Source organism: Microtus pennsylvanicus, chromosome 12 (genome assembly GCF_037038515.1).
Source record: "Microtus pennsylvanicus isolate mMicPen1 chromosome 12, mMicPen1.hap1, whole genome shotgun sequence".
Taxonomy (NCBI): domain Eukaryota; kingdom Metazoa; phylum Chordata; class Mammalia; order Rodentia; family Cricetidae; genus Microtus; species Microtus pennsylvanicus.
In genome coordinates, this window is record NC_134590.1 from 55,699,323 (window position 1) to 55,716,681 (window position 17,359).

General features: G+C 41.5%; 1 protein-coding gene across 4 annotated transcripts in view; it reads left to right on the top strand.

The window, feature by feature from the left end:
• Bod1l1 (biorientation of chromosomes in cell division 1 like 1) overlaps positions 1-7,421 on the top strand; it is a 53,958-nt gene extending 46,537 nt beyond the window's left edge. For 2 of the 4 annotated variants that reach the window (XM_075943680.1, XM_075943681.1), the window contains exons 23-27: positions 560-609; positions 707-788; positions 1,541-1,694; positions 4,183-4,323; positions 7,068-7,421. In XM_075943680.1, coding sequence (XP_075799795.1) covers positions 560-609; positions 707-788; positions 1,541-1,694; positions 4,183-4,323; positions 7,068-7,185 — 545 coding nt within the window. In that variant the 3' untranslated portion in view covers positions 7,186-7,421. The remainder of the gene's footprint in view (positions 1-559; positions 610-706; positions 789-1,540; positions 1,695-4,182; positions 4,324-7,067) is intronic. The other 2 variants (XM_075943682.1, XM_075943683.1) reach the window with 1 other exon arrangement.
• Positions 7,422-17,359: the final 9,938 nt, after the last annotated feature.

The following is a 17,359-nucleotide window of genomic DNA, read 5'->3' on the forward strand; positions in this document are numbered from 1 at the left end:
ATAACTTTCCTGTGGATTGCTCTCAGAATACAGATGCACTAAAAATATCGCATAATATTACCTTTGACCATGTGAGTGAGTTATATATGAAATAGAAGGACATTTTGATATGTGTATGTGAGAGCAGGGCAGGGTGATGTAGTTGTGTGCACGTATGTCTGCACTGCATGTGGAGGTCAGCGGAAAACCTCAGGTGTTAGCGTCAGGAATGTCATCTGCCTCCTTTGAGACAGGGTCTCTCATCAGCTTGGGAATCACCAGTTAGACTCATGGCTTTCTCTCCACTTCACCAGCATGTTGGTTTGAGGGTCTGAAATCTGGCCCCCATGCTTCCAAGACAGGCATTTCACTACTAAGCTAGTTACCTCTGCAAACCCCAATTTTTTGTTTGCATGTAGGTTACCTTCCGAAGATCTTTCATTGTGGTATTTGCTGATATTCCCAAATCTTGAAAAAACATCCAAACTGACTAATTGTATAACAGTATATTAGCATTAGAATAATGACAGATATAATGGGCCAGACCTACTGATGAAATTTAATTTCTGTTTTTTTAAAGATGAGTCTAATAAAGAAACACCCAACCTACAAGAAAAAGATACAAGCAATGTAAGTGTTAGTTTTCTCATCAAGATTTATCTTCTAGAAATAAGTTTAATAAATGCTCAGCTAACTACACTTTCAACTTTAATGCTGTTGCTTCTAGGATGATAGTGAAGAAAAATTAGCAAGTATGCGTCGGAGAGGAAGAAAGACCAAACGCTCACTGACGTCATCAGATGACGCTGGTATGACACTCTCTCTCTCTCTCTCTCTCTCTCTCTCTCTCTCTCTCTCTCTCTCTAGTAAACAGGTCAATTAAAAAAATAGGAGTGGGGGTGCTTAGTCTTACTGCAACTTGATATGTCATGTTTTGTTGATGCTCATGGGAGACCTGCCCTTTCCTAAACAGAAACAGAAGGAGCAGATTGCAGGGTGGGAACAAAGGAGGGGATGAGAGGGGAGTGGGAGGAAAGGAGAAAGAGGAAACTTTAACTGAGATGTTAAATAAATAAATAAATAAATAAATAGATTTGTTTTTAAAAATGTAACAAAGCAAATTAGAGTACAAAACAAAAACACAAGAAATAAATACATTTGTACATTGTTAATTGCAGTCTTATTATTTCAAAAATTACACTTTTTTTAAAAAAAAACCTTTTTTGGATGAAGAAAAATCCAGCTGGGTGCAACTAGAATTAATGTTGCATAAATGTGTGTGAAATGCTCTAATCCCTGCCAGAAATGGCACATCCCAGATGCTTTTCTGAGCTCATGTGAATTTTTTGCAAATGCTGGCTGTGAACTTCATAAGTAAACTATCCCAAATGTGTTTGAGATTAAGGTAAACAGTTGTGAATTGCAAGTACTGAAACCAAAAGGAAGTGGGAAAGCACTTCTGCTTCCAAGTTGCTAATATCCTAAGTTCTACTCCGTGACTGTCCTTTGGAAGTGTCTTTGGGAATAGTATAGTCCAGGTGTTACCCTTCTTTCTGAACAGAATCCTCAGAGCCAGAAAGAAAGCGCCAGAAATCAGTTTCGGAAACATCTGAGGACAGAAAAGATCAGGAGTCTGATGAGGAAGAGGAAGAAGAGGAGGAGGATGAGCCCTTGGGAGCCACCACGAGATCTACCACTAGATCAGAGGCACAGAGGTAATGGGAACAACCAAGAGCCTCCAGAGGCCATCAGCAGCTGCTCTGTCTGGAAGCAGCTCCAGGTGTCATGGGACTCTTTTGAAGCCGGTTCCTGTCCGTGTTCTCTTCTTGACTGTGTCATCTCATAGAGAATGTATTTTCTGTCTCAGTTACTGGGAGATTACTTGAATGGCTTTGCCTGGTTTAAAGGCTTGTTTGATGAAAACTGTCAATTCTCTCCAGACATTTTTTTAAAGCATCTATTTTCTCAGACACTGTGTACTAAGGACCATGCAGGAGCCCAGAGGCCCACACATAGTCATTACCTGTGCTGATCCTGATGTACTGCCTGAGTTTGTGTGTTCCCCTAAAGTATGTTCTCTCAAACCTTAGTAGAGGCACAAAACTTTAGGGGGAAACTGGGCCCATGAGTTTAAAGAAGTCAGTTCTCTCTGCTCCTTCTAAGTTAATATACATAAAATAAAATGAAATCTTTCAGGTTTGGCAAAGCCCTAAAGGAAGAAAACCTATTGTAGTATTTGCCCATAAGACTCCTCCCTAGCTCCTCCCATGTCCCTGCACCTGCTGACCCAGCAGTGCCCTTTCTTACTGTATACCGTGAGAGATGAGGGGGGCTGTGCTGCATAGCCCTTCCTAGTGTTCACCAGCGCTTTCCAGAGCAAGACTTTCCCATTTTCAGTGACATTCACACACTGTTGATCTTGCCATAATCTTCTATAATTTCATTCTCCACAATTAATCAAAACGGTCCAAAATATTTTCTTTGAAAGTATTACCCTTAACGCCTGTTCCCATAATAAAATAATAATACTGTATCATGTTTACAAACGTTTAAAATCAACCCATTTCTGAAGCATCCGAACTTAGACATTCTTAGCCTTTGGCAACATGGTTTGATTTCTCAAAAGAGTGAGATTATTTAAAGACAAAAGACACAATCTGGAGCTCACATGGCTAAAGTTAAAACGGCCCACTCTTTGGGCTTTTGGAGAGAGGGGTTGAAGAGGAGGGACAGCTGAGATGAATAGGAGTCACTGAGCCAAGAGCCCTAGTGAGATAGTGAACATGCTAGAGTGTAGCACCCTATCTCATTAGTACCTCTGCCTCCCTCTTACAATCCTAGAAATCCTTCAGTGTAGTGGGACTCAACTACAGAAAGTTCCTTAGACTTTCTGTCTTCTGGAGTGTATCCAACAATCACTAGTAGGCATGCCTTTCAAAACCATAACCAAATTGTATTATATACATGCATGGTATTATTTAAGAATAGGAAAATACATTTTTAAAAGAATAAGTCATAATTTATAGGTTAGTGATTACTTAAGTTATCAATGTTACAAGAACATGAATTGTTTTTTGTTTTGTTTTTAAGATTTATTTATTGAATGTGCTCTGTATGCATATATGCCTTTATGCCAGAAGAGGGCATCAGATCCCACTATAGATGGTTGAGCCACCATGTGGTTGCTGGGAATTGAACTCAGGACCTCTGAAAGAGCAAGCAACCAGTATTCTTAACCGCTGAACCACTCCAGCCTGAATTATATGATTTATTAACAGATGCTTTTCTGTTTAGTTTAAATCTCTATTGATTGGTCCTAGAACTCTGGTATCTTTGTGGTTTCCCAGGTCCTCGTGGTCAGCTGTGCACTCTGAGACCCTCTGGTACTGCTAACCTTGAGCACCTAAGTCACAGCACCTCCGCTGTATTAGTCCTGCTCTTGCACAGACCTCAGGGGCAGACGAACCTCTTCCACCCTGGCTTTCTCTTCCTGTGCACTGTAGAAGCCAGCCTCCCTATGACTTCTGCTCTTGTTTCAAGTTCATCTCTTGGCGCCTCATAATGATTTCCCTTAAGTATTTGAGGACACTTTCCAGGCCTTCTTTTTGTCCTGCACTTCCTTGTCATCTTAATCATTGTTTGCTCTCTAGTCTATATCCTCTCTAAGAGACAAATGCTCCACATCAGATGTGGACTAAATAATCTAGAAGGGTTTTTCTGATCTTATAGATAACTGATTTTCAATATACATTCAAATTGGAGTTGTTTCTAATTGAATCCTATACTATATCATACACTAAATAAGTCCCTTCTCTTCCTTTTCTCTTAAAAGTTAGCTCTTCCTAATCTGATTTCTTCCTTTTATAACTGACTACTCTGCATTTAGCGCTGTGAGTCGTGCCATCAATAACTTTAGCCTCTTACTCTGTTTTGATAAACTCTTTGGTGTCCAGCCAACATATTTGCTCTTTTCAGGGTCATCTTCTCAATTGTGGTGAAATATGCAAAGAAAATGTCCTGGAGGTAGAGTTAGTCCTGACTAACACCAAAGTCTCTAATAGCAGTTATCAAGAGACCCAGCTCCTTTCATTCTTTTAGTGTCCATATCTGTCTGGCCCATGAGAATTCTCTTCCTTTCCAGTAGTCCAATGGCCTAGAGAATCCAGTTCTACTATTGCCCAGTTTCTCTATAATGTGTTTCAGAAAGCATCATAGCAAGCCATCTACACGTGCAACATCCAAACTTGGCATCCCAGAAACAGTTTCTCCTAGAAATCGCCAAAAGTTAGCAAAAGAGAAGTTATCTACCAGCGAAAAAGTTAGTAAATCTCCCCCATTAGGAAGGTAAGTCCCTGCCTACTCTTCAAGTTGTTTAACTCCCAAGTAATGGTTTTCCTATTTTCTTAAGAATAGCTGTCTTGGGGGGATCATGGGTTTCCAGAAATAGGAAGGCCTAAAATAAAAGTGTCTTTGCCATGTAACCTAGACATACAAGCTTGTCCTTGACTCTTGTGAGCCTTACTGGTCGACTTTCATGTACAAAGACTAAAGTCAGGCATGTTTCTTCTCAAGTGATTGCATGTCTGAGCGCTTAGTTTAATCTGCACCGTGTGGTGAAGCATGTCACGGCTTAGTCATGTCTGGTTTAGAGTACTGTGGAGGAAACAAAACAAAAGCACTCTGAAACAGCCACCTGCAGCTTGCACCTTCCACCGCAGCCTGATTCTCTTCTGCTTCCACGGTCCTCCTTTGCCTCTGCTGTGCTAAAGCAGTGGGTGCTCACCGCCTGCTTCGGTGAGTCAGGTCTTCCTTTCTTCAAGCCCCCTTCCTTTAGGGCCTCTTCTCTGTCGCAGCCCTTTCTCATCGCCTTCCTATTGCATCTGCAGTCCGCACTGAACAGTTGGTAATGGCAGGTGGCAATGGTGTAGGTAGCCTAATTTTGCTTCTCGCCCTGAACTGTTTTTTATGTTGGGAACTTGTTTTGCTCTGTGTATATGGTAACATTCATAAACAAAAGATGATTCCATGAATACAAAGATTGTTCTGCACTCTCTTACAGTGCTCGATCCTCATAGCACACTTGTAATATGTTTCTACTCTGATCCATCAACCAGTCTTAGAAAGGAAGAAAATTCTCATCCTTGCTGGGTGAGATAAAATAGTCATTCTTATTTTCCATGTATATGTCAGAATCAGGACAGTCTGGTTGCATGTTTCTCAGAATTGAATGTGCAGAGGAATCACATGGTGGACATGCCAGTTGTGACTGTTAAGCATTGGGCCTCTAAGTCTGTACTTCCAGCAGGCTTCTGGGTATAAGGAAAGGGCTTGATCAATATACCAGCTCCCACAAGAAGAAAAAGGGAGCCTGACTAGAGATTCTGCTCCCCGCTAACAACTCACAGCACAACACTGGCTCCTGCTGTAAGCAGCTCGATAGTAACTTAGTGTTCCCTGTGGCCTGTGGCTTCCCATATCACAGCTTGGAATGGGTTATTAACAAACATCTTCCTTAGCTATTCTCAGCTCATTCATAGATAACCTGTAAGAACCATATTATCTGCAACACTATTCAACTTGGTGTGTTTTCTTTTGCTATCAGATGAACAGTAAGCATGTCGTTTCTGTAGCTTTGGAGCCTGTACAGGAACTAGCTCTTGTAGACCAGGCTGGCCTCGAACTCACAAAGATCCGCCTGCCTCTGCCTCCTGAGTGCTGGGATTAAAAGCGTGTGCCACCACCACAGCCCAGCCATAGTTTTCCAACTTTTTAATTCACCTATAAGAATTTGCTGCTTGCTTACCATGTGATGAACAGATATTGGCAGTATAGCTACATAACATGATTAATCTTAGCAGCTGCCCAGAGAAATATCTTTTCTAATGATAGAAATGAATGTGCATAAGACTTTCAAAGTTTTGATAGCAGCTCGCTATCAAATGTTTACTAATACAACTGCTGCTCAGATTCTAGCTACTGTAACAAACCAAATGCTCACTAGTAAAACTTGATAGTGGTAGTGACAGTGGCATTTTCTGCCATCCTCTATTACCACATTGCTTTAAAATACCAATTGTAACCTACAGTTTGAAAAAGCAAAGGGGACGAGTTATACCAGCTAATGCTGTGGTAAAAGTCAAAAGCACTGTGTAGTGTCTGGGGAGGAAGCTGCTTGTTCTGTGCTGTAGAAGGCTTCCAAGAGGAGGGCTTTTGAGCTGGAGCTGAAAAAAAAATTGGTCCGATGGGTCATACAGGATGACTAGGAAAAAGAACTGAGCATGCGGCTCAGTTAGAAGAGTGTTTGCCTAGGGGGCATGAAGTCCTGGGTTGGATTCTTAGCACTGTGTAAGCAGGGTGTGGTTATGCATGTAAGTCACATCACCATCAGAAGCTGGAAGATCAGAAGTTCAAAGTCATCCTGTGCTGCATAGGGTGTTCAAGGCATGCCTAGGCTACATGACGCTTTATCTCAAAAGAGGAAAAGAAATCACTTGCCAAAGCATGAAGAAAGAAGGGTTATTTGTTTGACCACAGTAGTGCTTGGACAGCAGTCCAGAGTGCTGAAAGTAGGAAACTGGTTATGTAAAGACATGCAGTGTGCTCTGGCTGGCTCACTTTGTCCTAGAAGCTTCAGAGATCCAGCAAGAGTTGTACACGTCTGAGGATGATGATATGACTGAGGTCAGTTACCCTGCTCCTCTAAACCCCCTACTTTGCTAGCTGGCTTCTCTGCTACTTGGTGCAGCATGGTTTTGATTCTGCCAGATGCTGGGTTGAAGTCCTGCTGTGTTCTTGCTCATTGTTTCAAGTTGGGACTCTGTGTGGCTCAATCAGTCAAGGGTCTAGGAAAGGATGTTGATAAGACCAAGGTCAGCACCTCATGGGTAGGGCTGGGACAGTGCAGGGTTCTGTGGTTCTCCAGAGCCCCATCTGTGCTCTGTTCAAGGTCAAGAACCAGACCATTCCAGCCACTTCTAGTATTAAATACTGTGAGGTTTTTCCTTTAGTGTCACGTTTTAAAGAACTCCAAGTTATTTGAAGCAGCAGATTTTAACTTTCCTCACTGTCTTGGTTTTTATTCAATGCAGATCAAAGGTGCAGCTCTCTCCTTCCATCAAGCGCAAGAGAGAAGTCAGCCCTCCTGGAGCTCGAACAAGAGGCCAGCAGAGAGTGGACGAAACCCCTATGAAAAAGGCAAAGCGGTAATGCTGGCACCCTGACCCTGGCTTCCTGAAGAACAACCCAGTGGAGAGAAAAAGGACAAGCCTTGCCCCATGGGCTTTTTCTTTTTTAAAATAAGGAAAGGATTTGCATGTGCTGTAAGTTCCTAGGTGCAAGCTTGTTCTTATTATGTTTTAAACAGCTTTATAAACCATTGTTCATAGACGGTATTATGTACATTTACTTCAGATAAAGGAAGATAAGTTTACTTTGTATCTGAACTCAGCAAAGTAGGTGTATATTTTAACAGTGGAAATTGGGATTTCCCAATGAGACACATCACTAATGCAATCCTTCTAGCCCATCAGACACCAGGCTACCCCCTGGGGATCTGTGTATAATATATAAACATGTAAAAATAGGCTGTATTTTACTCAATGTATGATGCTAATCAATGAACACTTTATTTATTTTACAGAGAAATCTTATCTGTGAACTTTACTATATATCTGTTTATTTTATTTTATTATTTTTTTTAATGAAAAAAAGGTTTTAAATGCTATGCAGTCATTAGTAGAAGAGTTCTAAGACTCTACCTGCCCTGTAACTATCTGCATATGGCCTGGCAGGAAACAGAAATTCACGCATGCATCCAAGTCAAGTAGTTTAGGTGAAGAAAGGACTCCGCCGCTTTCCGTCCACAGTCGTGACTGGTTTTTAAGAATGTAACTTGTTTTCCAATAATCCCTGCCTCTGTGACTTTGCCACCAGCTCCATTAACACAAATGACTGGTTCAGGTAAAGTTGCGCCCTAAGCCCTCTGTGGGTTCATTCCTCTCCTTTGTGCTATTCCCAAGCCTCTGCCCCATCTCCATATTGTCTGTTTCAGTGAAGAGAAATGCTTGAAGATGAGATTGTTCCAGTCTATTCAGTTTCAAAATGTCATGTTGTTTTATACAGTTATTTCAGGATAGAAACTGGTTTTATCTCCAGGTTCTTTTTTAAACATGTTTTAACTCCCATAATGAACAAACTGTCCAACTTAAGTTTTTCATAAAATAATGTTTTCTTAAGATCAGATCTGTTTCTTGCAATGATATGATGAGTTGCCAAATGACTGAGATCATTTTAAATGCTCTGTTCATATTCTTGTTTTATAATTAAAATTTACATTCATTGTGTGTGGGTTTTTCATTGTTTTGGGTTTTTTGTCTTTTTTTAAATTTGGGTTTTATTTTATTATTTTGACTCTTAATGTAAGGTGGATATTCTTGTCATTTTACATTGTTTCTTACTGAAATTTTATATATAAATTATAAAATGTTTCCCTAAAACTTGAGTGACAAGAACTTTTTTTTCCCCTCATATTTTAAAAACCAGTTAGAGTTAGAAGTGAGACTGAATTCCAACAGTTCTTCTTCCTAGAATAACAATGTTAAGTTGGTTGGTTCATTATCAGTGCACACCTGAACACAATCTCATTGTGTAGCCAGTACTCACTAGTTTAGAGACGCCTGGAGACTGAGTTGGACCTGTGAGGCATTGCCTCCTAACATGTGGAACCAGGCTGTAGAACTCTCTCAAGTAATCTGTTGGGGTAATCAACTACCTCTTAGTAACTTCCAGTGTTCTGAAGCCAAGCTTGAGAAAAGAAGCAACCCTAGGGGATGCGAGGTATTGCAGATCTGAAGAAACATTATTCTTATCTATGTTAGCCACATGGCTCAGCACCTTTTTCAGCAGGGCAGATCACATCCTGCTTCTTTGGTGGTCTGGGCAGGACTGCGGAAAGAGCTTCCTTCTTCCCAGAATACTCCTGTTCTCATTGCCCTGTCTCTACTTCCTGTCTGGTTGTTTTGCCTATACTCCCTGCCTGGCGACTGGCCAAGCAGTGTTTATTTAAAACATGATTGACAGAATACAAACAATTCTCCTGCACCAGTTCTCTATCTCTGATTCTGGTCTCCTTCCTCCTCCCTCCTCAGATTCTCAAACTTAGTTTCCACCATCCAGACTTCCTAAATAGCTTAACCTAGTCACATTCACTCTCAGTAGGAATGGCCAGCAGGGAGCACCACACCCCTAATGGGATCTCTCATAGTGAGCTGATGCACTCTGGAAACCATACGTGTCTTTAAGCCCTAGTCCAGGTTGTTTCCTTTGCCCATAGGAAGGAGGTGCTGAACTTTCTGCAGATGCCTGCTGCCCTCAGGACTAGCTGTAGCAGAGCTCTCTTCCAGGCATCTTTGTAAAAGATGAAAACTCAGCTCACTTGAGATCCCAGGAGAGAATATTAACTGATAGGAAAAAAAAAAAATTTGCTTTAAATTTTTTTGTTTGCTTTTAATTATTGTTCATCCTGACACAAGCACACATGACATTTTCTAAAAATCACCGTTCAGTCATCTTTAAACCTACACTAACATACTCAGGATAAGGAAGTGTTACAGCAGGCATCTTTCCATCAGGACTATATTATAGTTCAGGGAAGTAGATGTCCTACTAGGACTTTGCACATGTCAGGATGCAACATGAACCCAAGGCTTAAGGAATGGCAGTGACAAGCCCCAACTGCTGTACAGATACCTCTGCAGAACACAGCAAGGGACAAAGGACTAACGCCTGGCCAACTATGCAGTTCAGGTTTTAAGTATAAAATATTTCAAGCAAATTTGAACCCAGAGAGAAGAGCATTTTGGAAGTTAAGCTGGGAAGATGGGGCAAAGGTGCCATGTTTATCACCACATCAACTTTTCAGAAACTTACATGACATAAAATATTGGTTCCCGGAGATAAGGCTTTCAAAGAGTCTTTCCACTTTGAAGTTCCATGTCGTAATAGTGTGTGCCTTCAATCCCAGCACTTAGAAGCAGAAGCAGGCAGATCTGTGAGTTTGAGGCCAGCCTGGTCTACATAGGGTGTTCCAGGACTACATAAAGAGACCGTGTTTCAAAAACAAAATATGACAGGACCTCAGTTCTCAAGAGTGAATACGACATTTGCAGAGGACCGGAATTCAGTTCCCAGCACCCATGTCGGGTAGCTCACAACCACCTATAACTCCAGCTGCAAGGAATTCCAACACCTCTGACCTCTACAAGGACGGCAGCACTATTACAGATACCCACACAGAAACACATAATTAAAAAAAAATAAGAATCCGATTAACCCAGCGTTCTTCCCCAACATACATAGAACCTAACAACATCCGTGGAAATCAATACTGTGAATCGCCTTGAAAACCCTCAAGTCAGAGTCTCACAGCAGCCTTTGTTGGAAGAATTGGGATGTATGGTGACCAAATAGCTTGCTTATGGACATGAACAAGCAAGAGTGGGCCTAGCACCAGGATCATCACGTTGTGTTGAAGGCTTCCTCCGTCTCACCCAGCTGGTGCCCAGTGGACTATAATTCTTTCGTCCTCTTGCAATGTGCTTGATGTTTTTTTAAGCAGATGTTATAAAATGTCAACAGACTAGGTTCTCAAGCTTTGGGTCTCTAGCTAAGAGGTGCACTATTGGTTTCTCTAGTTCCACGGCCTCAAAAATGCACCATGACATGCTTCAGCCATCCAAGGTCTTCAGCCTGAAAACCACCTTTGTGGGAACCCATAATTGTGGGAGCCAATTCTCTAGTAAATCCCCTGTCCCATCGCTATGACTTTGTCTCTGTCTGTTTCTATTTGACAGCTATCTTATTAGTTATGTGTCCCTGGAGAGCACTGACTAATCCAGACTTGGGAACCAAAAATCATACTTGAAGAACAGAGCTTTAAGGCTGAACTTGCCTAAATCACATGGGGCTTTGTGGAATTAACTTTATCTGATTAGACCGGAAAATGCTAAGAATTCTACGTCGAGTAGGGCAGAGAGCCCTGTCTATGTTATGAACTCTTTGTAGATATCAGCCTAAAGTTTAAAAGATCAGAGAATGATTTTGCTAGAGAATAATGATATTCCCTTTGAGGGAAAGGGTGTTAAAGAGAATAGCAGAGCATTATAGTAAAAAGATGCATCCACAGTAATGAAAGGCACAGTCAAGGAGGATGGGGGGATGTTTAGTGCCAAAACCAAGAAAGATCGCATCAGGTGTTCCTGAATAATGATGCTCGGACACGGAAATCAGCAGTGAGCAATGTCACTCTGAGGCCAAACACAGCTGCGTGGCTATGTTCAAAACAGCATGGGGCTGAGGTGGCCTCTCCAAACACTAGTGGTTCCAGCGTGAGGCATTTACACATAAGGACCTTTACTTCCTAACCTCCCAGCTTTATTTACATTGCTTGGCAGGAAACACACAAGTGGCAGCATTTAGCTTCTAATGACGTTTACATTTCTTTCCTAATCCACCACTTAGAAGAAGACAAGCAAGTTGGTAATTATATGTGACATTTTTTGAACACTTCTAGAGAAATAAGAAAGAGGATGTTGGCTGGTTGTTCCTGGCATCTGTCACTAGCCAAATGATTAAAGAAAAGGATTGCTCAGGATATTAATTTTTGGCCATAAATCCACATAAGTTACCTGAGAAATTTTTTAAGTTTTTAGTTTTACATTTAAGTGTGTTTGTGTTGTGTACACATATATGTATGAGTTCAGAAGTCAGAGAAAGATGTCAGTGTCCTTCTCTGTCTGTCTTATTGCTTTGAGGCAGAATCTTTCATTAAGCCTGGAAGGAGACTGCTGAACAGGACGTGCCAGAGATGCTTCTGACCCCGCTTCCCATAGGACTGGGATCACAGCCATGCACGCAGCTATATCATCTGAGTCTGCACAGGTATCTCAAAGATACTAAAGAGGAACAAAATCTTGACATCTCTGCCTTCGTGTTGTCTCTGACTCTTTGCTACCAAAAGCTTTGGGTTGGATTGTCCTCACTCGCTTCTCCACATAGACAAATATTGGTCCAGAACTATTGTGCATGCATTATGGATATACCCAAAAATTCTCTAATCTCTTTCCCCCTTCTAGACTGATGACAGAGATGGGGATAAATATTTCTAGAGGCATTGTGACCTTTTGATAAATGAATGCCAACTGTCAAATTTCACATCAATCCATTCTAGACCATCAGTGATACTTGAAGAGTCTCCACTCCACATCCTTCCCCAACCTTTTGTCTCTCTTCACCTTTGCTTAAAGATAGAGGAGATTAAACTTGATGCTGAGGGGCTGAAGAAACTGCTCACTGGTTGAAAGCATTTGTTCTTGCAGAGGACCTGTGTTCAGTTCATAGCATCCATATGGTGTTCATAACCACCCATAGCTCCAACCCTAGGGGATTCCGAGCCCCTCCACATACATTGCTATTATGCACAGGTAGGAAAATATTGATAAAAATAAAATAAATCTTTTTTAAAACTTTGTGCCCAGTTAAAATGGTCTTTTCAGAATGCTAATCCACCATCTTCTCAACTTTGCTGGATTACCAGATTAGTTGCTTTTCCGGCCCCCAGCAGCTTGTTCTCTGTTGCCCTTTTGAGTAGCAAGTGAACAGACTTGGGTTTGATGATGAGGGAATTTGTCTGGAAAAGAAAGACATCCCTGAAAGTTGTGATGGGCATGTGTGGGAAGACAAGACTGGATATCGTGCTCCTACCTTCTAATGAGACTTCCTTGTCTGAAGTAACCTCTCACGCAGACACATCTCTCCTGTCATGGCACAGACTTTCCCTCCTCTACCTGATGACACTTAATGTCCTTCACTGAGGCAGTTGCCAAGGAAGAAAACTGAGTCTTCTCAGGAACCACTACTACCTCCTTCTCTGCTTCTAAACCTATAACTATTTGCATCACCAAAGATCTACTTGAGATATCTAACTTCCACAGGCAGAAATCCGAGAAAAATGCGGAAATAAATGTTAATGGTGCAGAATAATGATGGAAAGACTGCAAAGCTGCTTCAGGCAAAAATGCAGTGGTATGGGGCATGGGGTTTACTGTTCTATCTTGGAGAGTTAGGAACTGTACTAATAGCTTCATTCACTCATTCCTTCACTCATTCATCTGTTTGACTGAAACATGGATCAAAAGATGGCCCAGTACAAGCAAATGGGAGATGCCTAATTCCCTTTCCTTTACTACAGAGACGAGATGCAAAAGCCTCAGGGTATTGGCGTGAGAGATGGGACTATCCTCACATAAAACATACCTACCCATAGCAAGAATATCTAGAACATGTGCCTTCCACCAGTCCTTTGGGAGGTAGATTGGTGGGGGCCCCAAAATTGCTGAAGACTCTGTGGTTTCTCTGCTCCACAGCCAACAAAGTACAGTGGGTGCCATAGGGATTCACCTGCAAGGCTTAAATGCAGTGAGTCTAATTTGATGCCCTGAGGGTAGATGACTTGTGGAAGAGCTCAACACTCAAAGACAAGGGGGCAGTGATCACTGTGATAGGCAGAAGCAAAGCAGCAGCCAAGATGATCTGGCCGCTGGAGATTTACCATGTTGCCTGGTCAATCACAATGTTCCAAAATAAAAAGCCATCCTACTAAATTCCTGGCAGATCTGTACAAGCAGAAAGCATCCAGGTTAAATGAATACATGTTCAGCAACACTCATTTAAAATAAACAAACAAACAAAAAACAGTGCTCACTTTTCCAGAACAGGCAAACTTGGAATATAGCAGAACCTCTACATTGGTTCCCTGAGCTACAGAGAAGGGGTCTGTTATGATGGAAGGGCTAAATGTAAGCCATTAGAGCTTTTGAGAAGTTTATAGGCCTCTAACACCTTGAATGAAGGGGAGTCTGGGTCTACCACAAGAATTCCAGGATATCACTGAGAAAATACTGTTACTCTTTCTCCCACTTCTTCCCCAAAGAGGGCTACAGTTTTTTTTGTCAGGACACTTGTTCATAGGAAGGGGAACAGCTAGACATATAGGAGATTACTAGACTGGGTCTCTGAGCTGACACTGATTCTGGGAGACCAACAGGCCAGTGTATCTCACCAATCAGGACCCAGGTGATACCTGCAGTGTTAGCTCAAGTCTGACTCACAGTGCGATGTAGTCACTGAAGCCCCAACTCCATTTGGATAGCTGTTTTCCCAACTCAGAATGCATACTTGAAACAAACATGCTTAACAGATGGCAGAACCCTACACTGGTTTCCTGGTCTGGATAATTTACTTTTCTCTTTGTTGCAACAAAATACCTGACAAAATCCACCTAGGGAAGGAAGGCTGGATTCTGGCTCTTGGCTTGAGGGAACAGTCCATCATGACAGGGAAGGCATGGTGGCAACAGCTAAAGGCAGCTGGTCACATTGTATCTGCAGTCAGGAAGCAGAGGGAGAAGAAAGCTGGTGCTCAGATGATGTTCTCATTTGTAGTCAATCCTGGACCCCACTAACACAGCACCATGTTAGAGTGGGACTGTCAACTTCAGTTAATCTCATCTAGATAATCTCTTACAGACTATCCAGAGGCTTATCCTCTGGGCATCTAGAACCTTTTGAGTTAGCAATTAATGTTAACAATCACAAAAGAAAAGAGAAGAAAAGAGGGAAAAGAAAGAAAAATATTAACTATTATCACATGACCTGTGGAATTGGTGTTTCATAAGAAGAACCAAATGGTAACCAATGAGTTTCCTATTGCTAGGGCAACAGGGAACAGCAACAAAATCTACCCCTAGAGGTGTTTCAGAACTCAAAAGAACTAGGAGCTCTTCTTGACATCGTCCGCTCTCCTACGTGGCATATAAAAAACGAGTGGGAACTGGAGAATGGCAATGGGTTATCCTAAGCTTAATCAAGAGGTAATTCCAATACAGGAGGTATACTGTTGCAAAGTAAGCCCATCAAAGAACCCCCATGAACACTCTTAAAGTGGAACAGAAGGTCAGCAACTATAGGGGAAACTTTCACAAATCATGCAGTCCCAAAGCTCACTGTTCTTTATCTTTTATCACAAAGCGAAAACAAACAACCACATTCTGGTTAAGACACTTCAGTTAGCAAGAACACTGCAGAGGTAGAACTACAGAAGCCAAAGTGCAAGCAAGGTTAGTACATTTAGGGACTTTCTTGGATTCTGGGACTATGAACTAGGCCTTTGATGGACTAGGTCTTTGTTCCTGTTTTGAAAGGCGTTGAGGGCCCATGTGCTCAGCTCTAAGGTCAAAATGGTGCTTCTATCACGCCATCTGGGGGCCTACTAAGGTCTAGGGGCCTGGTACAGTACTCAATATACTTTCGCTACTTCAGTACATCACATCTCCTGGCACTTGATGTGCAGCCGTTGACCTGGGCAATGCCTATTTTCATCCCTTTCCGTAAGACCCACTCAGAGCAGCTTTGCTTCCAGCTTTTGGGGAAAATAATAATGCACCAACTTTCCATCACTACGCACTATTTGGTTTGTTTATATCTTGATCACTCTTCCCTTCCACAAGGTAGCCTACTGTTCTATTGTAGCAATTACATTATAGCACTGAGGTCCAGTGATAAGAAGTGATGATTACTCTGGATTTTAGTGAGATTTTCTTATGTCATAATTTAGGGAATAAGCAGGGTCTTTCTCACTTAATGAAATTTCTAGGACCCAGTAGTGTAGATACGTGGAGATATATCTTGTGTGGTAGAGGGTGTGCTGTTGCATCCGACAAAAAAAAAAAAAAAAAAAACAAGCGTAGACAGATTTTTCTTTGGGCCACCAGCTTATAAAAAAAAACAACACGGAGGCTTATTATTAATTATTATTAAAACTTGGCCTATAATTTGGGCTTGTCCCATTAGCTCTTAGAACTCAAATTAACTCGTTTATATTAATCTACATTTTCCCTCATGGCTTTTTACCTCTCTTCCATCTTGCACCTTCTGTTTCCTTTGTGGCCTCTGGCATCTCTTCCACACTGCTTCCTTTTCACTCTGCCCAGAAGTCCCACCTAACCTATTCCAACCAAGCTATTGGCCAATCAGCTCTTTATTAAACCAATCAGGAGGTGCCTTGGCAAAGACACATTTTTACAGTGTACAAAATTATTATTCCATAATAACCAAGAAAGTGAGATAATGCCTGGTGGGGTCTTTGGATTTTTTTAAATTTATTTATTATGCATACAATATTCTGTCTGTGTATATGTTTGCAGGCCAGAAGAGGGCACCAGACCTCATTACAGATGGTTGTGAGCCACCATGTGGTTGCCAGGAATTGAACTCAGGACCTTTGGAAGAGCAGGCAATGCTCTTAACCACTGAGCCATCTCTCCAGCCCAGGGTCTTTGGATTTTGAAGGGTTGTGGCATTTTCATCTACTCCAACAACAAGTGACCTAAGCTGCTGGTTTTGAGTAAGACCTAGAACAGAAGGAAGGCTCCAAAATAGGTCCCTGTGGCTGTGCAGACTGCTGTGCCACTTGAGAAATACTATCTAGTAGATTCTATGGTTTTCAGAAGCATCTTGGAAGATAGGAATGCTACTGAAGGCTTTGTCAGACATACAGCATAGGTACCAGGATTTTGGAAACCCTGTGGCCATTATCCACTGATAACTGCTCCCTCACCCCCTTTGGTGTTTCTATAAGTACTATCACTGTGCTTTACCCCTAATGAACCATTAGTAGAAATTTTGATTCCAGATCCTATGACTTTGTGCTAGCCCAGAGGGAAGAATTTTCCTCTAAGAAGCCCATTGAACTTACATTAAGCAGGAAGTCAAGGCAACCTAGAGATCCTGATCCTCCCTAGCAACAGGCTAAAAGAACAATATGTTGTCTGGGGTAACTGTTCCAGACTATTTAAAACTACTCTGCTGCCCCACAGTGAAGATAAGAGAGAGTACGTTTAGAGTATATTCGCCAGGATGCCCCTTAATATACCATACCTTTTGATTAAATCCAGTGGAAAACTGTAACAATCCAACTTATACAGACCTACTAAGGCTAAGAGACATTTCAGAAATGAAGGCTTGGGTCATCTTTCAAGGTAAACAATGATGATGATCCAGGATGCTTGCTGTGGGCAGAGAGTATAGAACGGGTAGTAGAAAAATGTACTTATAGGTATGAGCTGTTACAGAAATGAGGGCTATCATGAATATTTCCTGCCTATTTTGTTAAGAACACATCCATATATGTATGCTAAGCAATTCCTTTTACATTCCCTTCGCTCTTAATTCCTATATCATAAGATAGATAGACTTTCTACCAATATATAAGCATTATTAATTTACATAGTTAACATTTAAGTCTTATAAATAAACTTAAATTTATT